Source organism: Ornithodoros turicata, chromosome 4, assembly GCF_037126465.1.
Source record: "Ornithodoros turicata isolate Travis chromosome 4, ASM3712646v1, whole genome shotgun sequence".
Classification (NCBI taxonomy): Eukaryota; Metazoa; Arthropoda; class Arachnida; order Ixodida; family Argasidae; genus Ornithodoros; species Ornithodoros turicata.
The window spans coordinates 51,599,637-51,627,161 of NC_088204.1; the positions used below are offsets into that span (position 1 = coordinate 51,599,637).

Here is a 27,525-nt window from a genome sequence, read left to right on the forward strand (position 1 = left end):
AGGTCTATGGGCTGACCTATCCCTCCACCCTTCTTCCTATTTTACACTCCCAAAGGAGGTCCCTGAGGATAATGTTGTTCATACCCCTTGCGAATCAGTAGCGTTTGCCTTTCAGTGTTTGTCAGTACAAGATATTTATTCTCTTGTTAAGCATAAAATCGCACTTTTCATGTACAAGTTGATCCATGGGGCTATCACGGACCACTTGATCTCTCTCAATCGTGTTCATACATTGTACAACCTACGTCATCAGCCTGACATGCTTCAACTTCCTTCTTCACGTACAAATTATGGAATATTTTCAATGTCTTTCTTTGGTTCCAAGGTATGGAATTCCCTACCGTTGCATATCAGAAGCCTGTCTTCCTTTTTTCAATTTAAGAGATATTCCCATCTATATCTATCACAATGGTAGTGGGACACGAAAGCTGTTTGATTTAGTAATGATCTCCTCCTGTCTTTCTTGGCATGACACCCTTGATATGACTTATGCAATTGTTTTATCTATGTCGGTAATGCTCTTTGCTTACTACAGGTTGCACCATAATGTTTCACTTTCCTTGTCAATGCATTTTTGTCAATTGTTTGTCAATGTCTTTTTTTTTCTTTCTTTCTTTCCCACAAGGCTTGTTATATTCATGTACGACTGTGTATTTACTGCTGGGACTGTTATACAGGGCACGCCCTCACAGTCCCATTTGTAACTCATTGAAACTCAGAAAGAGTAAGTAAAACTTGAAACCTTGAAACCTTGAATGAGAGGAAGCAGCCGAGGCAACAATGCAAAGTGTAGCTGTCGTTTAGCACATCTTTTTTTTACACCTGGAGTCACAAAAATGTATAGGGATGTCGTGAACCTTTTGGAGGTGAGGCTGTAGGAGGTGCACGGGCTCACCACTTCTTGGTTTATCAATTTGTCTGCTGTATGAATTTGGCAAGATTCCCAGCGATGCTTGGAGCTGGTGCGCGGCAGTCGAGTGGGAAGGTATATAGGCGTTTTTATCGTCTGGCGAACCTGTTACCGCATCATTTTTTCGGTTCAGTTCCAGTTCATTCAAGGGGAGGGCAGAAATGTTTACAGTTCGGTTCGGGTTCGGTTCGGCAAAAATAACTTTTTTTGCGGTTTTCGGTTACGGTTTAGTTACGGTTTCGACCCCCGGTGGAGTCAGCATCTCATTCTTTTTGTGAATATGTTGTTTCACAGCAATCGCTTTTTCTCTGAACACTGGATATGAATAATAAAACATGAAAATCTCTGAATCCTCATAACGTAATAAACTCCGAAAAACACCCTCCGAATATCCCAAAGAATAAGCCTCGAAAACCTGGAACCCTACTTATGGCAGACTTGAATGATTCCTCAGTTCTGGCTGTATGCCCTTTTGCACATCAGATACCCACTGCGCGATGGGCCCTGGTGACACCTTTCGTACCTTTCCGGTCAGTATTAGCTCTCGGCTCCTGGCCCATTCTTCATAAACCATGAGCAGGTTTCTCTCAAAACGCTTGTTAATGAAAACATTGAGAGGCTGCAACACCACTGTCAGTCCTCCAGGGAAGTCATTGTTGCGCTTTTTGCACATTTGTTGCACTTTGTTGGTCGGGTGGTCGCGGGACACTTCCAGCACTAACACTTACGGCATATGCGGTGCGCACAATATGATGTCGTCTTCAAGTTTTTTGTTTCTTTTATTTATTGATACTACCAACCTCCTCCTGGGGTCCCAAGTAGGAGTGGCAGTACAGCAATACAAGACCAAAACAAATTTTACAAATGTGAAACAATGAAAATAATTACTGGAACATAGCAGGTGACACAGTACAGTTGAGCCAGTTTATTATGCTCTTCAGTATAACGATACTCTGATATTACGATGAAATTGGTGGTTCCCGTCAGCTCACCCATTGAAGTACATGTAAACAAAACATCGGTATAAGGATCGGCGCAAAAGCGGTTGCTCGCGTATAGTGATCAGAATTTCTTGGTGGCTGGTAAAACACGTGAAAATATGTAATCGAAATGCAAGATTACACTTTTTCATTGAAAACAAATTACGATTGCATTTTCAAGAGCCTTACCCTCCTTGAGCGTTAAACTGAGAATGCAGTGCGTATATGCACACATGACTGCGAGGGATTAGGTGTGCACGTTGCAAGGGGCACGACTTCGAAGGGGCGGAAGGGGCTCAAGACAAGTAGAGGAAGTTGTTCCCTCTCCACATTGTTCTTTCACCCTCAAGTTTCTTTCTGGTTTGGCATCTGCGTGACTTATGATGGCGTCTGCGGTTCTGAGACACGTTTTGATGAGGAAAGACACGTGGCTCAACTCCAAGTTGAGTGGTGCAAAACCTCGTTGTGAAGTACCGTGGCTTCCAACGTGTGTTGGCAGACAGTTGCGTGTCGCCACACGAACACGCGTTGATGGGTTACCCGTGGAGGAGGCGCGTTCTGATGGACAACGCAGTTCCGATAGTGAGAATGATGATGACTATAGCACTGGATGACGAGCAATGGACGAGGTCGTCAATCTCAAAAAGTGTGGAGCCTCATGTGGTATCGTTGGTTATGTTGTCTTTGGAAAAGCTTTCGACACAAAGCTGTGTCAATTTAGAGCTGGAGACAATGGCGGTAATTGATGACGAAGGACATGACACACACGTGTGGCAAGCAAGATAATAATGATATACAATGACGTAATAAAGACTTACAATGATGCTAGGTGGTCTTGAACCCTCGAAACAAATATATCAAAGCTTTTAGCCGACACGATATTGTCCATTAGGCTATTCCAATCCTTGATTGTACATGGAAAAAAAGAACTAAACAAGTCTACCCTGCACCTGTTTGACGAGTTTGACAAATGCCAGGAGGATGAACGCCTGTTCCCTATTTTATGACACCCGCGGAACCGTCATCTGTGGTGCCGAGCGCGCCGCGTCGAAGTGAGACGCGTTCTCAAAACGTTCGCAATTCGACATTTTCTTGCAAAACTTCATTGTAAAGGTAGCGAATTTTGCCCTACCGACTTCAGAATCACTTCGTTATTTCGGTACATTCGTTATAAAGGAATTCGTTATAAATGTCCAAAGTATACATTGAATCCTATGGGTGCGTGACCAGACTGCGAAAAACAAACGTTCGTTATAACAGTCTTTTCGTTATAAAGGCGTTCGTTGTAGAGGAGTTTGACTGTATAGAACTTATTCGTATTACGTGTGGGACGTCTGTCACACATAGAAATGTAACGGCTTGTGTCTATATTGAATTCACCGTTTAACATCCTGTACAACGTTTTTAATCTTGTTACTCGGCGCCTTTGCAACGTTTGAACACCTGCTTTGTTTATAAAGATCGGAGACAGAACTAAGCGTGTCTACCTATTATACATAAAACGGAGAGTCTTTTTCTGAACTGATTCAAGTTTATCTATGTTCCTGCTGGTGGACACATCCCAAGCGACATTCCCATAACCTAATACTGAAGTTCATTGTAGCGACAGCAAACATGGAGACTCTCGTTTAGGCAGTGGGAAAGGAGGCCGACTCGCTCACAATCATGTGACACAATGACGCGATCGTGCAAGCTAAGTGGGAGAGGTTGCTTAGATTTGTGCGCAATTTTTTTTTTTTCAAAATCCAGTTATCGGGTTGTCCAAAATGGGGAAATATCCTTAGAATCGGGGTGTCCATACATTCGAGAAAATATCATATGTACTAATGTATTGGCTTAGCACAGGTGGGCATGCTTATCTGCACACGTACAGTCAACTTATTTTGACAAAGAAACAATGTGTTGTTCTCAACACAACAAATGTAAAAACATGTGAAAACAACTTGCATTTCGAAAATCCTTCACGGACACTGAACATCTGCGTTGGCATTGTAAGCGCTGGTGAAACAGACATATAGGATGGAAGTAAAGAGCAGTGACTTGTTCAGAATGTGGGATGGTTTTCGGATGTGGACATCTCAACTCACAGGCAGAGGTGGGCATGCTCACGAGGGCAAATGAGGGTGAGGGTGCCCTCACACTCACATCACCCTCACCTCATGCACACTGAGGTGAGGTGAGGTGAGGAAAATTTCTCAAGAGAGATTGAGGTGAGGTGAAGAAAATATTTCAAGATTGAGGTTGGGGTGAGGTGACGTGACAAAATATTTTTGGGAAGGACGTTGAGAAGATGTGGAGCAGCTATTTTCAATTGCGCGATTGCTTAAAAGGGCACCGAGAGCCAGCTTTTTCTATTACTTAGGTAGCAGAAATGTTTTTGTACTGTGAGCGTAGGCTCTCTACACTAAAATGTGTTCGCTGTAAGCCCGTTAGTTTCAGGCTTTCAGTTGAGTCAGATACATGATAGACGTGCCAGATCAGATACACGAACAAGTGAATACAGTCGCCGTCCGATTTTTCGGACTCGGCGGGGATTGCGCAAAAGTCCGAATAATCGAGCAGTCCGAAAAAACGAATTTCGCTTCAAAATAAACTTTACTGAGCCCTACTAGGCTGGAAAAATTTGTCGATGCTTTCCTAACGCGCTTCCAGCCGTGCCTGATAACATCAGCTTCTATTTCCCGAAGCGACATTTCGTCAATGTACACTGTCAGAGGCACCGCCGTCATCAAGTCCGCAAGTCGGCTTCACCTAACGCATGCAGCTTCAGGTGAAGCTCGCTTTACAGTGCTGTCGCGCGACTCGCGGGCGGACAGCACGTGCTGGATAGACCTCTTCTACTCAGACGAATGGAAAATGAACAATCATCACTGCCTATTTTTTTGCTTCAATATTTTAGTTGGTTGATTTCTTTTGATACGAATTTCGAATGATACCAATATTTTTCGTCACCCCAAGAGAGGAATTCACAGGTTGGGCAAACATGATAGTAATTCGATAATTGGAGGTTTACATCGCGAGACAACTCAGGGTTGGGCAAACAGAGTCCGAAATATCGAGCGACGGAGCTGCACGGCGTCCGAAATTTTGGACGTTCTTATACACCAACTCTATGGGACCCGCGGCCGTTCCGGGAACGAGTCCGAATAATCGGTCGGTGACTGTATAGCTTATGTGTGCTTTAGGTATTTAACTTAGATTTCAATAGAAACAAACTATGAAAAAATGACAATGAAAAAATGGCTAGGAAGCAAGCGAGCTGAAGATGGTGCATGATGTAAAACCCCGAGACTAGGGAACACGAAAGGACAGACACAAACACGAAGTCTCAATGACTTCGACTTCGTGTTTGTGTCTGTCCCTTCGTGTTCCCTAGTCTCGGGGTTTTACATCATGCATAGTCAGTTGAGTCGCATACATGATGTGAGACACATGAACAAGTCAATATAGTTCCGTGTGCTTTAAGTGGTTAGATTTCAACAAAGCCAAACTAGTCAGTCTATAAGCAGATGTCTTTCATGTATTATTTGGAGTGATAGTACATGACAACCAATGACCTTACCAGAGACTGATGTAAGAAATGGAGGCAACAGCACGTACTTTAAGTGAAACTCAAATACTGGCATATACAGGGTGTTCCATTTAAGATTGACCCCACCTTTAAAAAATAATGAATCATCGCAGAAGAATGAAACCAAGTGCATAGTGTTACCAGTGACCTGGAGCATTTAATAGTATTTTTTGTCGTGCAATTAACAGATTAATTAATTAATTTAATTTTGTAACTTTTTAATTAGGAGGATCACACCGGAGATGTCAACTGTGAAGTTGTGGGCGTTGACATGAGAAAGCGAATGCAGTGTGTTGGAACTCTCTAGCTTATACGGGTCTTTTTTTCCCGGGCCAGCAGAAAGGGCCCGGAGTTCCGAAACTACGACGGAATCAGTTTCCGTCGCGCGAAAAGAGCGCTTGATTGCAGCGCTTTCTCACGGCCGCTTGACGAACAAGCATTGATGCCGTCCATTCCTCCGATGCTGTTATCTGTCACGGGTGCAGGGACACCAGCAAGGTCACTGCGGCGCTTTATCTCTTGATTCTTTGTTTTTTAGGCGTGAAATGACACAATACACGGGAAGCAGAAGATAACTGCTCACGGCTTACCTTGAACCATGAGCGCGAGATTATTAAATCAATGAGAAAGAAAGAAAAGCCGTGGGCTATGAAATTTATGAAGCCGCTCTTTTACACCTTCTCATTTGCACCCACTCTCTGCGTTGTAGCACAAGTTATGTCTTTTCCAACGAAGAGACAGTAGATACGATGGTTGTCCTAGATGTTGCACAGGGCAAGCAAGAAAGGAAGGAAGCAAGCGAGCATGTAAATAATAACAGTAATAATTGGGGGGTTTATGACTATAGGGGAGACAATGGTGATCATGACCGACGCCACGGTGGTTGGCCTGTGAATTAATTTTGCCCACTTGGAGTTCTCTAACGTGGGTGGAATCTTACACACGGAAGATCGTATGTAAGTCGCACCAGGAGACGGCATGCCTAAGCAATCCGTGCCTTCAAACAAATTGCTTGCGTCTCCGCCCGCGTTCAGAGCACGCGACCTTGGGAATGGAAGCAGGAAACGCTATTAACCAAGCCATCGTCTTTCTTTTCAAACTGGCAACCGAAGTTTGTTCAAGCAAACAAAGAATTAAACGAGTAGATAAAAATAGTCTGCCTTCTTTTTCATTCAACTTATTTTACAGAACATTGCACAGGTATTTTAACATGACCGAAACAATACTATGTATATTCAGAGCAGGTGTTCGAAAAGATCGCCTTCCTCAGTCACACAAAACATGCATCTCTTAATTGTGTCCTCCGTTGCCCTCCGCAACGTGGCCACGGGGATTCCACGGCACATTTCCGTGATCCTCGCCTTAAGGGCGTCAGGTGTTGTTGTCTCCTGGTCGTACACGCGATCCTTCAGATATCCCCACAGAAAGAAATCTAACGGCATCAGGTCTCGGAACCTCGCAAGCCACGACACAGGTCCGTACCTTCCTATCCATCGGCTAGGAAATGCCCTGTCGAGATAGGCACGAGCTTGGCTAGAGCTGTGGGCGGGTGCGCCATCGTGCTGAAACCACAGCTTGCCAAGCCGTGCCAGTGGAACGTTGGCGCAGAACTCTTCCACTGGGCCCAATAGAATCTCATTGAGGTACCTCACCGCGGTCAGTGTCCCATCAAGGAAGACGGGGCCAATGAGAGCTCCGTCGCAGATACCGCACCACACGTTGAGCGACCACTTATACTGGTGGCGCGTCCTTCCAAGCCAATGCGGATTAGTAGCGCTCCAGTAATGAGCGTTATGCAAGTTCACCTGTGCGTCACGAGAGAAATTTGCCTCGTCAGTCCATATGACATTTCTTAGAAATTGGGGGTTCTCATCGACGATCTGCAAAAGCCGGTTGGCGTAGCAAAAACCGGCTTTCAAAGTCCTTTTGTTCCAACCTTTGGTGAAGTTGTATGTGGTATGGATGGAGGCCTGCTTCTTTTACCACTCTAAATACCGTAGACAACGGGACGTCTGTTTGCCTGCTCGCCTCGCGGAGGCTAGCTTCAGGGTAGGCCTCAAGAAATGCCAAGATGTTGATGCGAACATCGTCTGACAGCTCCGCTGGCCTACAACGCTCCTTGATGAACCTGCCATATTGCCTCAGCGCCTCGTATTGACGGACAATTGTCGATGGGTGCGGTCTTGTGCCAGTGTGCCACCTGTGAAATATCTTGACTGCCTTTTTCTTTTTGCCCCCTGCAGCACCTAGGGCAAGGACCATGTCCGCTTTCTGTTCGTTGGAGTAGGGCATTGTTTGTCCCTCAGAGCGTTCAATAAAGAATGTCGGCACAGTGATAGCCTACAGCTTTTCTTTCTTTCTTATTGATTTAATAATCTCGCTCGTGGTTCAAGGTAAGCCGTGAGCAGATATCTTCCGCTTCAAGCCTAAAAAACAAAGAATCAAGAGATAAAGCGCCGCAGTGACCTTGCTGGTGTCCTCGCACCCGTGACAGATAACAGCATAGGCGGAACGGACGGCATCAATGCTTGTTCGTCAAGCGGCCATGAGAAAGCGCTGCAATGAAGCGCTCTTTTCGCGCGACGGAAACTGATTCCGTCGTACTTTCGGAACTCCGGGCCCTTTCTGCTGGCCCGGGAAAAAGACTCGTATAAGCTAGAGAGTTCCAACACACTGCATTCGCTTTCTCATGTCAACGCCCACAACTTCACAGTTGACATCTCCGGTGTGATCCTCCTAATTAAAAAGATAGAAAATTAAATTAATTAATTAATCTCTTAATTGTGCGACAAAAAATACTATTAAATGCTCCAGGTCATTTAACACTATGCACTTGGTGTGATTCTTCTGCGATGATTCATTATTTTTTAAAGGTGGGGTCAATCTTAAATGGAACACCCTGTATATTTCGTATTGCCATGAGTTGAACCATTGAGCTTTTAGTACGGCAATGAAGTTAGGTGAAAGGCACAAGTGGTCTGTGTTTACATAAAGTAATTTAATTAGTAAGTCAACACATAAGTCAGTAGTAATTCGTACAGCACATCTACCTGATTGCTTCAAAACAAGGGTCTTGAAGAAAAGTTCCCCGAATTCCGACTACAAATGAATATGTCAGCCATTTAAATAATATTGATCAATAACATAAAGTCATAACAGACAAAAATGCAAAATGTACAAGTAATTTGAAGTATAGCTGCATGTACCATCCCGAAAAGACTTCCGCAGCTCGATTATCATTCTCGCTTGAGAGAATCTCAATAAAAGCCATTCCTGTTTTGCAAGTATGGAAAACAAAGAGCTCAAAGTCGCTCGGTTTGTGCAACTTCTCTACCCGTGTAACGTACGTCCAATTTTTACTGATTGTACATGTAGCAGATACTTGTTGCAAGAAGGGCGAACCAAGCAACGTAATGAATCTTAGTTGTGGGTACTTGTAACTTGTTGTCAGGAATCAACCAACGAAGCAGTAAAAATGTCTACAATGTCTACACCTACCCGCTCCTAATACTTTTTTGATTCCGTGTTAGTGCCGCGCAGCAACTGTGGCTATGAGTGACGCCACTCCTAATTGAAAGAGCAATTGTGAAGTGAAAACGTTTTACAGAAACAGGTTAAGATGAGACGAGGCAAAAAATTATAACAAGTAGGTTGAAGTGAGATGAGGTGAATATATTTTAGAAAGAAGGTTGAGGTGAGTTGTAGAACATCTTTCAGAAACAAATTGAGGTGAGGAAAAACATCTGTGACAAAAATTGAGGTGAGGGCAAAGATCGTGAGGGCATTTGCCCACCTCTGCTTACAGGTTATCAAGGAGGAAAACGACGGTAGCATGTGCTCCCTTCCAGATTTGTCATGTTGGTGGGAAACTGTACGGTTTCACCGTGCGCGTAGTTTGGAACAGTCTCATCCATTTGCATTGTAAACCTGCAATCCTCGATTATGCCGTATGGCTGTGCTCATCAAGCACGATCATTTCCGTGACATTTATGTTGAGTGGTTCTTTAATTTCATCTAAAGCCATATACGTCTTGCTATCGTCTGTAACAACAGTGAGTGTAGTTTCAAATCATTGTGCAACATTATCATTGTCCTAGTTGGTATCTGTTTTACATAAGGGTGCAGAACCCTGGGGTTGGAAAAACTATGTTGAAATATCATCACGTCCCACTCCTCGATTATGGCTGGCACTGCAAAAGGTCACCACCACAGCAGGGTGTCTACCAACCTAGAAAACCGGGAATTGTCAGGGAATTTCGATGCAACTGCAAATGCCAGGGACTTTTGACAAAAAGCAGCTGAAGTCGGGGGAGGGAATTGCAGACAAGTGTCGTGACCATGCACAGCGAATTGCGAGTGCCGATCAGTCGTTGAGCGGAAATGCCGCAGTAACGTTGCTGAGTGCAGCAGTTCACCAATATGGCAAGCTCAGAGGCAGAAAAGTAGAGTAGCCTTACTAATACTCAATAAATTGTCTATTTTATGGGGATCTGTATCAGCACGTAGCAGCAGGCACCAAGTTCCTTTTCAGTTTTAGTCAGGGAATTCACATGCAATAGTCAGTGAAAACCTGGAAAAGCCAGGGAATTTGAAGGCTGCAGATTGGTAGACACCCTGCACAAATCGAAGCTGAAAAAGCTTGTTCGAGGTGCAGGTCTTGGCTGTGCACACACTTGCCCGATGAACAGCATTGTTCAGCGCAACACCAACAAAATTGCTATATTTAACCGGAATTTAACCAAACTGCAGGCATTACATGAATGTTCAGAGTAGTTAACAATCAACTGGAGCAGCGACTATGCTGACGATGCTTGAAGTGTATCTCATTTCGCTGGGGTGGAACTTTGTGGAGGCTGTGCACAACTATGTACTAATTTCGGATTCGGTTAGCGCACGTTTTTTTTAAACAGTGTTATCACCATGAAACAACTGTGGCTACAACTGTGTATAAAAGCGAACATTTGGGGAACTTAACTTGAGTTTTTCGTTGGGTGGGGTTCAACATCATAAAAAATGTTGATTGAGTTGCGGCTGAAGAAACGAATGCAACTGTGTATGTGACAGGTTATCTTCTGCTCAGAGTTGTTTTAATGCTTGCCTGTAAATAAATATCTTGGAATGAATGAGTCTTTTATATTCTGTGGCACCGTGTGTATGCACTGCCATCGCATCAGGCCCTTAATCAGTGCAGCTCCCTTTAGTTCGAACTCCGCTTCATTTCAACAAATTTTTGATCCCTTTCGAGTTTGAATTAACAGGCAGGCACATGCACTGTAGCAACAGCATGCTGTTGCACACAAGCGGCTCCTTTATGTAACGGGCCATCGTGTACACGTTGCAGGCTGTGACATCTTAGCAACACAATATTGTTTGTGAATCCGGATCCTGCGCAGTATTTCTTGAAAAATATCCCAGTTGGAGAAAGCATTTGTGACTGGTGTTTAGATTTTACTATATCACCTTTACTAAAGGTGTCTCAGTCTTTAATCTACTTTGCCGTTTCTGAGGTTGCTTGTTTCTCCAATAGTGTTAATTGTTCCCCAGATATTCAGAGAGTTCAGATTTTTTCTGTTAAATAAATGCCTGTGACTGTACACCTTTAGTACACAAGAACTTGCAATGTTAAAGGCTCAAGCCTCTAACATCTCGTGCAAGGGCTTGTGCCTTGCTACTTTACTTTGTCAGTTATGGTGTACTGTTTCCTCTGAGTCACACCATAAATAATGATGTCTTTCTGTCTTGTCATTCTTGTAGGCCTGTACAGTGGTTTAATTCCAACTCTGTTTCGAGATGCTCCCTTCTCTGGTATCTACCTAGTCTTCTACACTCGTGCAAAACACTTTGTACCTCAAGGTGAGTGCAAGAGTGATGGCTCTCACAGTTTCTGTTGTATGTTATGGGATGCTGAGAGAGAGATGCTTGCTGTATATATGTTATGCATCTTTATTTCTAAAATAATAGTGTGCACAGTGTGACTTAGTGGCCCATCACCTTGTCTGTTGTGATCAGATGTTTGTTGCCTGTCATCATCGAGTACATTCTTGTGTTATCAGCAGTTAGTTGACCAGGAGTGGCAGTGCAGTTATCAGTGTACCACAGTTGCCATCAGACCAGTACACAACCAGAATGCATATGGCACAAACCATGCATGTTGAGGAGAACGTAGGAACCATAGGAGGCCATACTGGTGATATGAGCTCCGTTATTTGTTCACTAATGCTTTTTATGGCAGTGTATAATGACACACTAGTTACTCTTCATTGCATTAGCGATGCCTTCTCATGGCCAGGGTTGCAAAAAAAATCGTGATTTCTCTAAAATATAAATAAATAAACGTGATTTATTTGATTTAAATCAGATTTATTTGTTTCTAATTAGTCTTTTAACAGCCCTGGTAACTGGCCATTTCTTCTCCATAGTCACGAAGTGGGATGACATGACATGACAGCTTCAGTTTAGTTTTACCCACGAGTTACACTCAGCTGCAGTATAACCGTGCTAGCAGCACGTACATCATCTGCCTCGTCCTCTTCCAGTCTGTCTGTTTCTTTGGTTTTTGTTTGTCTGTTGTTAATCTCTAATAAGCCTGTACAAGGTACTCAAAGAGTAGTTAAAGGTGGTGTCCAGACAAACATATTCAATTGCATTCAATTGCAATTTGATGGTACTGGATTGCAACCAGCCTGGCGATGCCATCAGGTGAGCGAGTGGGAATCTCGCCGACAATGTCAATTACATCACCGGAAGAGACAAAGCAGGGAAGGGCAGTTTCAACTGGAAACTGGCAATTTGTTTCAAAGTTTATGCTTTTGATGTTTTATGAAAAACACTAACAAATTTTGCGATACTTTTTTTTGTGTGTTTGCTTCTTGGAAGCCATCTCCAAGCAGATATTTACACTTCACACTTTTTTACACTTTACAATTCCGGGTTCCTCGCGGACAGCACCTTTAAGGTCAGATACAGGAGCCCCAGGCAGAAAAGTAACTGAATGGAGTCTTAAATACTCAACTGTTGGCAGTATTCGAGTGCAGTAGCTCATTACTGTAGGGGTACATGCTGCCTTCAGAGACCACATCTTCTACATACCTCCAGCATTAACACTCGTGGTGTTCAGCCCAACACACCAGTACGCCACACACCCTCTAAACAAACTGGGCATCTCCGAAAAATTACTCGGGTGTCTCGGGATATAAAAAACTATTTAAATTAGAAATCAAATGCTGGCGTTTTGAAATAATGGTAGTAAGACACCAAGTTATTTCCAAAAGTATATGAGTGGAGTATTTATATGCTATGCGCAAGCCTGGTGTGAAGTGCAGCATTGTCCACAATAGTTTGCATTACGATTTCTGGCCCGAAAAGGATGCAGTGTGGGTACCAGGTATATGTAGGTGGCACCATAGTAACAACAGATTATTAGTCTGAATTAGTCACTGGAATTATTACTAACCAAATATTTGTGCTTTTTTGCCACGTTTTGGAGCCCCTTCCTGAATTTCGAATCAGTTTCTTTTCAGGAGAAATTATTCAAATTTAAATCGTGCCAAATATCAGTCATTTAAATCACAATTAAAATCAGCTATTTAAATCACACCACCCTGCTCCTGGCTCTGTGTAGTGATGGTGGACGCTACTTCAAATTATTCAGTGTACGTCCAGGTACTTACAAATTACTCAGCTATATGCACTCTGTGATGATGGTATGCACTGCCTCTGTAATGAGATTGAATTATCTATATATCTAAGATAATTTGAGTGAAACAAAAGTAACTTCTCAGATATATCAATACCCTTCGGTACTGTGCTTCTTGCTTTGCCTCATGTAACACTATTGTTACATCCTTGTGTCTTCGAGTTTCATTGTTTTGAAAATTGGGGACAAAAATCAGTTTCTATTTGAGGAGCTCTAAAATAGGTGGAAAAGCAGATTTTCAGGCAGAAAAAAGAAGAGAGAGAGAGAGAGAAAGAAAGGACTTCTCACATTTAATATGAACACAAGATGACAAGTGGCTGTGCTGAATGCACATTGCTTATACATAGTTGTCCTGTACCCTTATGGGTGGCTGAAATTGCGCTTTGTCACGTTTATTTTCTGCGTTTTGGCCTAAATGAGGGTGATTCAGACAGGAGGGTAAAAATTGGTTTTACCGTATTTGACCCTAACACACAAAGCTCTCAGTATTATGCATTTCTCATTGTCCTATTTTTGCATGTTGTAGAAGTACATGTGTTTGACCTTCTGACACACAACAGCATAAAAGCCACATGTTGCATAAAAAACACTGTTCACTTCAACATGTTGTTTGTGTTTATGCAGAATGGAAAGAGGGTTCCCATTCCATGGCAGTTAACTTTGGCTGTGGTGTGTTGTCTGGAGTGCTGGCATCACTGCTTACCCAACCTGCTGACGTCATCAAGACACAGATGCAATTGAGGCCAGACAAGTTTGGAACAGTCTCGATGGCTGTGCTTTTTATATCAAGGGTAAAAATTTACAACTGTCATCTAAACTCTCCCGCGGTTCAGCTTCACAGTTGGGAATAGGCTCAAAAAACAGTCGCCGTCTGATTTTTCGGACTCAGCGGGGATCGCGCAAGAGTCCGAATAATCGAGCAGTCCGAAAAAACGAATTTCGCTTCAAAATAAACTTTACTAAGCCCTAGTAGGCTGGAAAAATTTGTTGATGCTTTCCTAAAGCGCTTCCAGCTCTGCCTGATGACATCAGGTTCTATTTCCCGAAGCGACATTTCGTCACTGTAAGTACACTGACAGAGCCACCACCGTCATCAAGTCCGCATGTCGGCTTCACCTAACGCATGCGTGCTTTAGGTGAAGCTCGCTTTACAGCGCTGTCGCGTGACTCGCGGGCGGACAGCACGTGCTGGGCCGTTGGCCAAAAACAAAGATGCAAAAGCGCTACGACAGACCTCTTCTACTCAGAGGAATGGGAAATGAACAATCATCACTGCCTATTTTTTTGCCTCAATATTTTAGTTGGTTGATTTCTTTTGATACGAATTTCAGATGATACCAATGTTTTCCGTCACCCCATTAGAGAAATTTGCGGGTTGGGCAAACAGAGTCCGAAATATCGAGCGACGGAGCTGCACGCCGTCCGAAATTTTGGACGTTCTTATACATCACCTCTATGGGACCCGTGGCCGTTCCGCGAACGAGTCCGAATAATCGAGCATGTCCGAAAAATCGGGGTCCGAAAAATCGGTCGGCGACTGTATAACGCATGTTACTACTGCAAGCTATAACGATGGAGATCTTTCCTAACTGTTGCACTGCCTTGCATCTCAGTCATGAAATATATTTGTGCCACATTCAAAACTAAACAAAATGTACACTACCATGCCAAGAAACCCACCACCTAACCTTAGGATGAATGGGTGAAACCTCTCCGTTGCAGGTAGCTGCGATAACACTGTTGACAACATATTTTGAAGCTCTGCCATTCTAGCTAGATGTGCACATAGAAGTGTCTCGATTAAACATATTTAGTAGAGCTGCATGAACTGCAAAAATTCCTAATCGATATGAATATGAATACTGTATAAGTAGTAATTGTTGTGAGGAACTGATTGGTGCGAAATTCGTGGGCGCTCTTTTCTTCGCGAATTTAAAGTTACACAAAATATTCGAACCAATGACAACAAAATATGTGAACGAAATATGTAAGACATTTGACCAAGGACGCTGAGGCAACTTATGTATGTGGTTTCATACGCTATTTCACTGATGTTCAGTTCTTCTCCGCTGCAAGTGGAGACAGTAGTTCAGCCTTCACGAATCCCGTGTAGATGTTGGCATTCCCTGATTCCATTAACTTGCTCGGATCGTCCAGCAAATGGGTTTAAGCACGCTGCCATGCGGATTGGCCTTTTGTAAAAGTTGCCACATCGCTATCGAGTGCCAATTCTACCCACGCGATGCGGTGACAAGAATGACTGGGGACAGAGCAAGTACCAGCAGAGTAAGGACCCCCTAATCGCAGCCCTCTCAGTCAGAAGGGGAACGAGGCAACGGATTATTACCCAGTTGTAATACCTTTTGTTCACTTCTTCCTGGGAGTTCAAGGTGGAGGGTGCCTGATGTAGAGTCCACGCACCGCGGTACCGCGAATATAAGGTTCCGCAAATAATTCCGTGATCCTGGCTACCTCACAAATTCACGAATTATTAAGCCCACAAATTCAACCACTTATACAGTATATCACGCACACTGCAAATCGAATTCAACCATTCACTAGAAGCTCAATTTGAAAGTTTTGAATATCTCACTTTGTAAAATTTTATAACTTTATGCTAGAGGTATGCGAATATTCAAAATTTCGAATACGAATCGAATATTTGCGATATTGGTATTCGTATTCGTATTCGAAAATTTGATATTCGAACTTTTCGAATATTCGATTTTTTTTTTTTTTTAATATCGCAGCAGCTTATTACCAAGCTGTTGCAGGCTGCGCACTGGCATTTGTACGTTGCAGCGACAAACATGCATAGTAGAAGAGCTGCAAAGCGACGCGCGGAGCTTCCGAGGTACGCTCGTTTGCGAATGCGTCGCTATACGTTCGGTAACCGAAACCGAAACTAGTACACAGTTGTGTGCGGAGCCAATTTTAAAGTCTGTCCCAGCGAAACCCGAGACCTCGTTACGTTTCATACATCGTCAGCACTGTCGCGGCTTTAGTGAATTGCTAACGAACTCTGAACATTCGTATGAGGCCTACAGTTCGGTTAAATTTCGGTTAAATATTGAAATTTTGTTGACGTTGAGCTGAACACCGCCATTCAGAGTCCCATTGCATGCACAGCCAAAACCTGCGTCGCGAATGAGTCTTTTTCGGTTTCAATTTGTGCTTGTCAGCGATATATGATAGAATCATGGTCGTGTGCGATGACGGCGATAATCGAGGAGTGGGAGGTGTTGATATTTCGACATAACTCCGGTGCTCTACAACCGTATGAAAGCGCCAACTAGGACGACAATAACGCTGCAGTCATTTGAAACTGCACTTACTGTTGTTATAGATGATAGCAAGACACATATATAGCCTTCAAGGGGCGTAAACAGGCCACCAAACATTTCAGAAATAATGATATCCCATGAAAGAACGCAGATCATAATACCCAAATATACATTTCGTTCGGCTCGTGCCAGCTCGGTGACCCATATAACTGCTTTCAAAGATGAGTAACCAGCGAGCCTCTTTCCACCACGCATACGTCACATGGCTACGTAGCGTTTTGCCATCCAATCGGGGAGCCGAGCTGCGCATATGATGTTTCAAATTACCAGCCAATAAACATACTTCATTATCAGCTGTGAGTCAGAGTGCTCAGTTTGCTTGTGTGAAACTACATTTTGCGCTGCGTGGTTCCGCAATTCAACGTCATGCCATATTTAACATATCCGGCTGTCGCAAACGTCAACAGTTGGGCTGCTATCACATGCGATTCGAACCCGGGTTCCTCCCAGTCACGACGTGACATGGTCAACACGCTAGCCACTGTCCCACACAAGCTGGTGACGCGATGCCGCGTGGCTCAAGCCAAAGTACGGCAGGCCAGTTGTCAGAACCATTCGAAGATGACGAAGATGTCCCATCGCGCACCTACCTAAGATTTCGGAACTGTGGTCCCGGATATTCATTCGCGCTCGTGGTGTGCTGCGTGCTACTGCCCAGAAAACATAGTGCGCGTATGATACCTAAATTAAACTCATTTCGTTTTCACTTAGAGGCTGTAACTGTTCAGATTTTGAACAGAAGAGGATTCACGTTCATCTAGTCCAATTAGCATTTGAAATAAAATCATACGTGGAACACTCGATCGTAATTGGTGAGGAAAGCGCTACGTCAAAATGGGGGGGGGGACGTAAAGTTAGCGCGCGGGGTGGAGCTAAAATGCGAAAGAGTGCAGTGAATATTTCATTCGTATGCAAGCACCTTTTGTTTTTGAGCGTCAGTAATTGCAAGGAGTTTTCACTGCCTTAGTTTCAATAACATAACACAAAGAAACGGGCTCCTTGTACCTGTTTACGGCCCCTTTAAGCCCGACCTTCATGGAGCAATTTTGCTCGCGACTCACGCGCGTCGCCGTCGGCGCGACAAAGTTTGAGGCCCGCGCGTAGATTTCTGCCGTGAAATGAAAGGAGCGCTGAACACGAACGTTGCGGAAACAATCACACGTGATACAACCATGCAACATTGTCGAGGATCGCAGTTTTGCTGCGCTATAATGCATGAGGCCGTTCCAAACTATGCATTACCGTCAGTAACGATTTTCTCATGCGTGACGTCACGCGTGAGAGCAGTGAAACCGTGCAGTTTCTCGCCTTCACTACAAATGTGAAAGGCATTGTCAATGCAAGAAGAGACCACTTGCCACCATCATTTTCCTTCTGAGGTGCTCATCACTAAATCATCCCATACTCTGAACATGTCATAGCTCTTTACTTCCATTCTACTTCTTTATTTTCATTCTCATTACTTCCATTCTGTCTGTTTCACGAGCACTTTACAATGCCAACACAGGTGTTCACTGTTCATGAAAGATTTTTGAAATGAAAGTTTTTTCTTGCGGTTTTCAGCTTGCCTCATGAGAACAGCACACTGTTTCATTGTAAAAACAATTTTACTGTACATGTGCATATAAGCATGTATGCCCTATGCTAAGCCAATACATTAATACATATTCCTCATTAGCACATGGGACATTTTTCTAAGGATCAGCAGCACACAACTGTGACGATGCTTGTTTTCGGGGCTTAATTAACTTAATTAGCTCTTAGAAGCCGTTATCCTATGACGTGATATTCGATATTCGATTCGTATTAGAAAATTTCAATATTCGCACACCTCTACGTTATGCCCATTAGGAGAGCTGCTACAAACTACGAATAATCCAGAAGATGTGGGCTTGAGTCCTGCAGCTGACTATCCTTTTCAGTGGCTTCCTTTCATTACGAATACTTCCTTCTGTTACTGTATGCAACTCTAGAAGCCGTGAATACATTTCTTGGGACCTGTAATGTACAGTGTACAGTGGGACCTATAATGACCCGTAATGTAAGCATGTGAAACCTTTCGATCGCTTGTGGGAGTATGCTTCGTGTGAACCACTCTAGGAACATATTTTGAGCACAATTACAAGCTGTAACACAGGAAGGTTAGTTTTACTGGCAAGTAGTAACCTGGCAAAAGGCTGTTCTTTCGGGACAACTTCAGCAATCAGTTCACAAAATCCATGATCTTTCGTGACAGTGAATGAGTAGTGGTGGATAGAAATAATTTTTGCAACATTAGAGTCCCCAGAGGGCTACCATCACACGGGAATCAATCTTCTAGCACTTCACAGTTTGGTTATTTCTAAGGCCCTCTGTTTTCTGCTGCGGCAAATTCGAAATTCCGCGGCACTGACTCGTAAATTCTGCGATTTTCCGCGGCGTGCAGCGAACATCTGCTTGAAATGGGAGACACTTTCTTTTATTGGATAATGTGGGAACAAAAAATATGTTATAAAATTACAGATTCAAAGCACTGTTGTGGCTCAGCATTACATACATGATATCTTGTGTTCTCATCTGATGCGATCTGTCGCCTGAAATCATTTTACACCTGCTGAAAGATCTTTCAGCATCTACAGAGTTCATAGCAACTTTATAGGAAGGAGTTTACAATACATGCCCTAGGGAAGTTTATTATTAAAAGTCAACTTCTTGAAGGCAACTTCCCAGATATCAAATCAAAATCCCCCACTGCTAAACTGCATACGGGAGGGACGCCGCCCATTGCTCAAGTGAAGTATACACAATAAGCTTGGGCTAATGTTATCCTAAGCTAAACTACAATCTGTCTGTTTTGTCCTGCAGCATAAACAATTTCGTAAAGCAGGCTCCAATTTCGTAGGGGCGGCTTCACCTCATGCAGGGAAGCGTCAGGTGAAGCCCACTTTCGGGAGGTGTCGTTCGTATTCTGCAAATAGTCAAATTATCCGGAAACCCGAATATTGGGTATTTCGATTCGCGAATCGTATACTTAGAGTGATTGATATTCGATTCGAATTTGAGAACTCTAATATCCACAGACCCCTAAAAATAAAGGATTCTGTGAACCTCTGTGCCAAACGAAGGATTCCGCGATTAATTCAGAATTCCGCGAAATTTCGCGGAATCACGGAATCGCGGAAAACGAAGGGCCTTAGTTATTTCCAACGGATTCTTTGCGCTTGAAAGTAACCCATTTCATGCCTTCATATCTTTTACCAACACCACAATAGTGTAAGTGAAGGAAATTCTCTTCGCGACCCAGGTGCATTAATACCGTGCCGACACCTGAAACACAATGACGATGATGAAGATCGAGTGGATGACTTTTTGGCTCAGCATAAATTAAATGTGTTGCCACTCTTATTGCACAACATGTTTCACTACAGTAAAACGAGGTTCAAGATGACCACACTTTAGTTCGTTAAATAGAATAATTCGTTAAATCGAACTTGTATAGCAAAAATTGTCCAGGCTCTGACTCTTACAGCACATTCTAGGTTACATCGTTTTGTCACGAGTCTGGCTTAAAAATATGAAGAATACTCTTATTCTTGAATATCATACCAAGTTTTATTAATACAAATACCATCGCCATATTTACAGGGGCATACAAAAAAATAAGTTTTGCCAGAACCGTCCTTTCTGATGCAAGCACAGAACATTTGTAATTCGGATAGCAACGTCGCTTTTCTTTTTGCCCTTGAACGTGGCATCGATTATTGCATGTTTCTTGTTAACTGACAAAGCATTTATTTTTCGGACTGCACTAATCGCAAAGTACCACAGGAAACAGACCAAAATACAAAGTGAAATGGGAGCGACCATGTGGCTCCCATAACAAAAGCGATGAGATGAATGTTCGATCTGCCGATTACGTCATCCCACATGACAACGTCAATAACCAATAACAACACTGTGACATTGATGTTCCCTCACATGGTGTGCGGAACTCCTCCTGCCTCCCTCACCTTTCTCACTCCCCCTTGGGGAGCGGTACATGCAGGCTTCTTGTCAGGCTTCTTGTGCTGTAAGCTACATGCTGAATGAAGACACTTCGTTAAATCAAGCGCAGAAATGCGTTGGCCTTTATAGAGAAGCATATGTTCAACAGAAATTGTACGTTGAATAGAGGATTTCGGTAAATCGACGTTCACTCTATCGAGGTTCAACTGTATGTGAATTTTTGCGGCTGCCTCGGTCTCATCCACAACGGTGATGCCCACAAACGCTGCAAACAACTCGGTCTCGCCCACAAATGTGCTTCACCACATTTTGGGAACGTTTGCAAAAGTATTTGAAAACTGTTACCAGAATTACCTGCGAATACTGTTCAGATAGCATTACCTGTTTGATTCAAATGTAAAGCTTGAAATATTTGCGCAGCTCTAATGTCTAGGAACACTATTATATACATGCTGTGCGATGGTCAAGTGTCGCAAATGGTCACACATCTCCTATAACTGCTGAATTTTCCATTGTAACGTGCTTATATAAAGTCTATTTGCAGCAATGGTTTTGCCATTGCAGCATACCTAAGCAGTCTAAGAAAAGCTGGGCAGGACTATGGAAGTTTTGAAAGTGCTGCTGGATTTCTCTGATGAGTTTTCAAATTTTATCAACAGGATTATGGAGTAATTGGGTTCTTCCAAGGCCTCGTTCCTCGAATGCTGCGGAGAACCTTAGTGACGGCCATGGCTTGGTCATTCTATGAACGGGTAAGTTACCTTCTGTTCCTGTGTGGTGACGTCTGTTCTTCTTTTTGTGTATGTCAGCTACTTGCTTGTGTCCCGCAGTGTTGTGTCCTTGCTTTTGTTTTGTTTTACAGACTGTTGTGTCTTCTTGACGTTGCAAATTGTCATGTGGAACGTGCCATTCTAGTGACCAATGCAGGTAAACTGTGTCTGCAACTCTTTGTAGGAGCAGTGCCTTCTTGCATGTGGAACTACTGTATTTACAGTCTAACCTCGTTAGAACGAAACACAATACAGTCAAACCTCGTTACAACGAAACGCGATACAGTCGAACCTCGATATAACGAAACCCACGGGGACTGCAATTTTTTTCGTTGTATCGAACATTTCGTTGTACCGAATTGAAGGTCACGGATCGCGACCTTTGCGAGGGCGCGTGCTGTACATCAGCGTCGATAACTCCCGCTACGACGCGGAAAAGTTTTTCGTGAAGAATGAACACAACTACAAATACAGCGCCAAAGTGCACATACGGTATTTTATTCTTGCGTCATTCAAATAGCCGGTTATACGCGTCTGCGTCGTGCCTAGAAGACGCGGTGTCACGCATTGTTCGTACGCCGCCGAAGCCTCCGCAGCTTTCTCCATATCGTGTTGCGATCTCCCGCAAACCTTCTACGTCTATGACAGCGCGTTTTCCGTAAGGCTCTCCGTTGCTACGGCATGTTTGTCCCCGTCAAGAAAATCATCTATGCTGATTTCGTCATTTACGCCGCCACGCGAACGAAGCGTTTCCCACGCGCGCGATGCAGAGCCGTTTATAGGGAGAGTTTGGCCATTAGGAGGAGTCTAACTTAAAGCGCGTCATGCGACGTCACGGCTGAACGACCTCCCTCGTCGTGCTCTATTGTTGTCCCGTCGTCAGCTGGTCGCCGACGCCATATTGATGCTGACCGTTGTTTACAATCCACGGAGAGTCCTTCGATTTCGTCCTTGAACTCTTTCAGTTCGGCAACAAAGACCCCTTATCACTGGTGCGAGTGGGTCATGAGCCGGTTATTCCTGTAGATTACATTCAGCGCGACCACGAAGCTGTGGACTAGCTGGAGGACAGCATCAATATGGCGCGGACTAGACGGCTGATAAGCGGATTCCGCTCCGATTCAGGCTTTTTGGGCGGTGCAACGATGACTCTGACGTCAAAATAGGCTCCACCCATGAGGCGGCAAAAGATCAAAGAATGGCCAAACTCTCCCTATAAATGGCTCTGGCGCGATGGCGCCTTGCGTCTCGTGCTCGTTTTAGTTGGCTGCAACCGGACAGTTCAAAACAAGCGCGAAAAGGAGAAGCCTCGGAAGAAAATCCCTAACCTTCCAATGACTCAGACTTCCTTTTGTAGGCACCAGATTCCTCCCGACCCTAATCGCGCGTGCCATCTTTCGCCGCGGGAACAGGACGCTGCTTGCGCCCTTTGTTTTGAAGTTGCTTTGGGGTCATAAACCTTATCTCGTTCTTTCGCTGTATCGAGGCGGCGGCTAAAAAGTGTTTCGTTGTACCGGGAGTTAAAATACATTGATCTCTATGGCGCTCTGCCGGGGAATCAAAATTATTTCGCTCTATCGCGAATTTCGTTATATCGCGTTTCGTTGTAACGAGGTTTGACTGTATAACGAAATTCGCGATAGAGCGAAATAATTTTGATTCCCCGGCAGAGGGCCATAGAGGTCAATGTATTTTAACTCCCGGTACAACGAAACACTTTTTAGCCGCCGCCTAGATACAGCGAAAGAACGAGATAAGGTTTATGACCCCAAAGCGACTTTAGGGTCATGAAAACAAAGGGCGCAAGCAGCGTCCTGTTCCCGCGGCGAAAGATGGCAAGCGCGATTAGGGTCGGGAGGAATCTGGTGCCTACAAAAGGAAGTCTGAGTCATTGGAAGGTTAGGGATTTTCTTCCGAGGCTTCTTCTTTTCGCGCTTGTTTTGAACTGTCCGGTTGCAGCCAAGTAAAACGAGCACGAGACGCAAGGCGTGTGGGAAACGCTTCGTTCGCGTGGCGGCGTAAGTGACGAAATCAGCGTAGATGATTTTCTTGACGGGGACAAACATGCCCTAGCAACGGAGAGCCTTACGGAAAACGCACTGTCCTAGACGTAGAAGGTCTGCGGGAGATCGCAACACGATATGGAGAAAGCTGTGGAGGTTTCGGCGGTGTACGAACAATGCCTGACACCGCGTCTTCTAGGCACGACGCAGACGCGTGTAACCGGCTATTTCACGCAAGAATAAAATAGTATATGTGCACTTCGGCGCTGTATTTGTCGTTGTGGTCATTTTTCACGAAAAACTTTTCCGCGTCGTAGCGGGAGTTATCGACGCTTATGTACAGCGCGCGCCCTCGCAAAGGTCGCGATCCGTGACCTTCAATTCGGTACAACGAAATGTTTGATATAACGAAAAAAATTGCAGTCCCCGTGGGTTTCGTTATATCGAGGTTCGACTGTATAACGAAATTCGCGATAGAGCTAAATAATATGGATTCCCTGGCAGAGGGCCATAGAGATCAATGTATTTTAACTCCCGCTACAATGAAACACTTCTTAGCCGCCGCCTCGATACAGCGAAAGAACGAGATAAGGTTTATGACCTTAAAGCCAACTTTAGGGTCACGAAAACAAAGGGCGCAAGAAGCGTCCTGTTCCCGCGGCGAAAGATGGCACGCGCGATTAGGGTCGGGAGGAATCTGGTGCCTACAAAAGGAAGTCTGAGTCATCGAAATGTTAGGGATTTTCCTTCTGAGGCTTCTCCTTTTCACGCTAATTTTGAACTGTCCGGTTGCAGCCAAGTACAGGACGAAGGTAACAGCAAAGAGCACGAGACGCAAGGCGCCATCACGCGCTTGTGGGAAACGCTTCGTTCGCGTGGTGGCATAAGTGACGAAATCAGTCTAGATGATTTTCTCGACGGTGACAAACATGCCGTAGCAACGGGAGACGCACTGCCATAGACGTAGAACGTTCGCAGGATCACAATACAATATGGAGAAAGCTGCGGAGGCTTCGGCGGCGTACGAACAATGCGTGACACCGCGTCATCTAGGCACAATGCAGGCGAGTATAACCATGTATTTCACGCAAGAATAAAATGCCGTAGGTGCCCTTTGTCGCTGTATTTGTAGTTGTTGTCATTTATCACGAAAAACTTTTCTGCATCGTAGCAGGAGTTATCGACACTTATGTACAGCGCGCGCCCTCGCAAAGGTCGCGATCTGTGACCTTCAATTCGATACAACGAAATGTCCGATACAACGAAAGAAATTGCGGTCCTCGTGAGTTTCGTTATATCGAGGTTCGACTGTACTTACAAAATTAATGCATCCCCCACTTGTGCGTGCAATAATTGTACTTTATAATAGTCTATATTGCTATATTATAGCACTCTTGCTCAGTGATGGGAAGTATTTGATGTAACAAGTTATCAAATACAAGGGTCCATAAAGAGATTCCCAAAAAATCTAAGTTCTCAGTGGAGAATGGCTCACAAGCTGGCATATTATCTGAAATGAATTTTTGCCATATTGCATTCAACGCAGGCACATACACACACACACACAAAAAAAAGAAACATCGAGCAGTCGCCCAACACACTTCCTGCAAGCAGACTGACGTCACTTACATCCTCTGCTCACTCCAAGGTAGTGCCAAGCTAGCCCGCCAGTAGCCAAGGTCACCTGCTTTTGACATCACAGCCAGTTTCTCAGTCATGCCGGTAGCGGTTGCGTCGAAGCAGGCAACTCTTTGGGCCGTGGTTTTTAGTTAATATCTCGGTTATTCTAACCATTGGTGGTTTCATACTCCACATGGTGAATGGATTAGGGGCTAGGAATGCATTACATAATATGCTTACATTACATATGCTTGCAGAGTTTTTCGGAATCTCTTCATGATCCTTTTAATTACAGTTTTGAGCACTTGTACTTTACTTTAGATACCTTTCAAGCTGTGTACGTTGTACTGTACTTAAAAGTACTTTTTTTGCCTACCCTCCTGTCAAGTTTTCAAGTACACTACTGGGGCTGTTCTCTCTTGACTTCAGTCTTTCTTCCCAAAATTATGCCTTCTTGCCTATGGTATGCAGAGATCAGAACCAGAACATAGCACACTGGCCTAATGGATCACTCAGGATATAATAATACCTTGCACTAGCACAGCACAACGCAGCTGTTTACACATGTGCATATAAATGCAACTTATGACATTTGGTTGAGTTCATATTCACGAATACAGAGCAAAGCAGCAGGGCTTCATAACTAGCACGTGCCAGAAACGCTTGCTAACGTGTTGCTAAACCATCAAAACGTAATTATCTCCTCACTTATTGCAACCAGCAGACGGTAAAATGCTAAGTGACATGAACTAAATTTTCACTTTCACTTTAAAGTACCTTGCCTAGTGCTTTGTAACTTTACTTTAAGTACATTTGCAGTGTGGTATTTCCTGAACCGCATAGTTTTACGTCGAGCGCAAATCCTTGTTTGTTGAGTTTTGTTGTTTGGTGAATGCACGTGAGCTGAAATAAGCGGTTCTAGCAGAGTGCAGGAAAGGAGGTTGAACCTAATCTTCTATTCTGGCTGTACGAGACCGGACATCAGATGTCCTATGCTCTCTCTTGGATGTACAGTAAAATCTCGTTAGTTCGACCCCCGTTAATTTGGAATTTAGGATAATTCGGCTTCTCCCGTTGGTCCAGTCAAAACTACCATGTATTTCTATGGCAGGAAACTCTCATTAATTAGTAAAAACATTCAGCAGGCTCCGCATAATTCGGATTTCGGGCCGGACTATCGGCTGTCACCAATGCGAAAAAGAGGGGCGCATTAAACTCCCATTCAGTCCCACCCGGAAAATCGGCTGTCGCAAACGCGAAATTGAGCGGCGCAAGCTCCCGTCGAGAGAGGTCATCACCCGATCTCCTTCTCTCTCCATCTCTTATTGCACGCGCGCTGCCCTTCCTCGCTGCTCCTCGTGGCGTTCGTACCTCAATGGGAGCGTTCGGACTGGACATGGCCATGCTTACTCACGCAAAATGGGGAAAATACGAGGTGAAAGACCTTGCGACGAAAGTGGAAATCCTCAGATCCTTGAAGGACGGGCTCTCTCGGCAAGAAGTAATGCGGAAGTTAGGAATTAAGCGGAGCACACTGGGGACTTGCGTCAAAAACGAGGCGCAGATCCTCCAAGCTCATGAAACTGAAAAGTTTCAAGGAAAGAGGAAGAGGTTCTTCATCGCTGCTTATCTACAAGTTGAGGATGCACTTCTTAAGTGGATAACCAATGCTCGTGATGCAAAACTACCGCTCAGTGGACCTCTGATATGTGCCCAAGCCGAAAAGGACGCCGGAGCTGAAGGATGCCGTTGAGGCCCTAGCCACCCTAGAGAACTTCATCTACGGCGGGGGGCGATGGCGCTTGTGCTGAGGAACTGCTTGCAGGTACCCGTAAACTCGTTATTCGTGTGCAAACATCTGGGAAACAGGCAACTATTGACCAGTTTTTTCAGAAATAAACCTGTTTGAGTGCAGCGCATGTAGAAAGAAGTAAAGACTAGCGTTTTTGGGCGTAAATTCATTATTTCGGAAACCCCGATAATTCAGATTTATTTTTGCGGTTCCTCGAAATCCGAATTAACGAGATTTTACTGTATCTTGCTTTTCCTTGAAGCAGCGCGGGTTTGCAAACTCTGTATTGCAAGACCCCAACAGAGGTCATGGGCACAGGAAGTTTCATGGCAGCCAAGCAGTGACCAGCTACAGGTGGGCATACGATTTGACTTCACGGTGACATTGACATGTACACAAGATAGCAGATGGAACTTCAGTCCATCACCTGGAGGAGCTCAAAGGCAACAACTACCTGACATGGCATTATAAGATGATGATCTTCCTCAAAACCAAGGGGTCTCTGGTCAACAATTGAAGTTGAACCTCAAGTCGATGCAGGTGCTAGGCGTCATTGAGAGAAGAATGAGATGGAAGCTATCAATGTGATGGTACAGGCACTGTCCAGTGCACAGACACGTTACATCATCAACCAGACGTCTGCAAAAGGCATCTGGAAGAAGCTCGAAGACTCAAATAGAGGCAGAGTCCTCGAGAAGAAAATAATCCTCAATTGTCACTTGAACGGCATTAAATGGAATAAAGGGCTAAGAAGTTTAGGTGAGACACTGGAAGATGCTGAGATAGCTGCTATCGTTATTCAGAGCTTACCGAAGTTCTACTACGGTGTAGCCCGAAGGTTTGATGTATGCGCCA

General features: G+C 44.2%; 1 protein-coding gene across 3 annotated transcripts in view; it reads left to right on the top strand.

Moving 5' to 3' along the window:
- LOC135391537 (mitochondrial glycine transporter-like) overlaps window positions 1-27,525 on the top strand; it is a 42,603-nt gene that overhangs the window by 13,749 nt on the left and 1,329 nt on the right. For 2 of the 3 annotated variants that reach the window (XM_064621830.1, XM_064621828.1), the window contains 3 exons: window positions 11,216-11,314; window positions 13,782-13,948; window positions 21,145-21,237. In XM_064621830.1, coding sequence (XP_064477900.1) covers window positions 11,216-11,314; window positions 13,782-13,948; window positions 21,145-21,237 — 359 coding nt within the window. Of the gene's footprint in view, window positions 1-11,215; window positions 11,315-13,781; window positions 13,949-21,144; window positions 21,238-21,347; window positions 21,413-27,525 lie in introns of all 3 variants that reach the window. The other variant, XM_064621829.1, reaches the window with a different exon arrangement.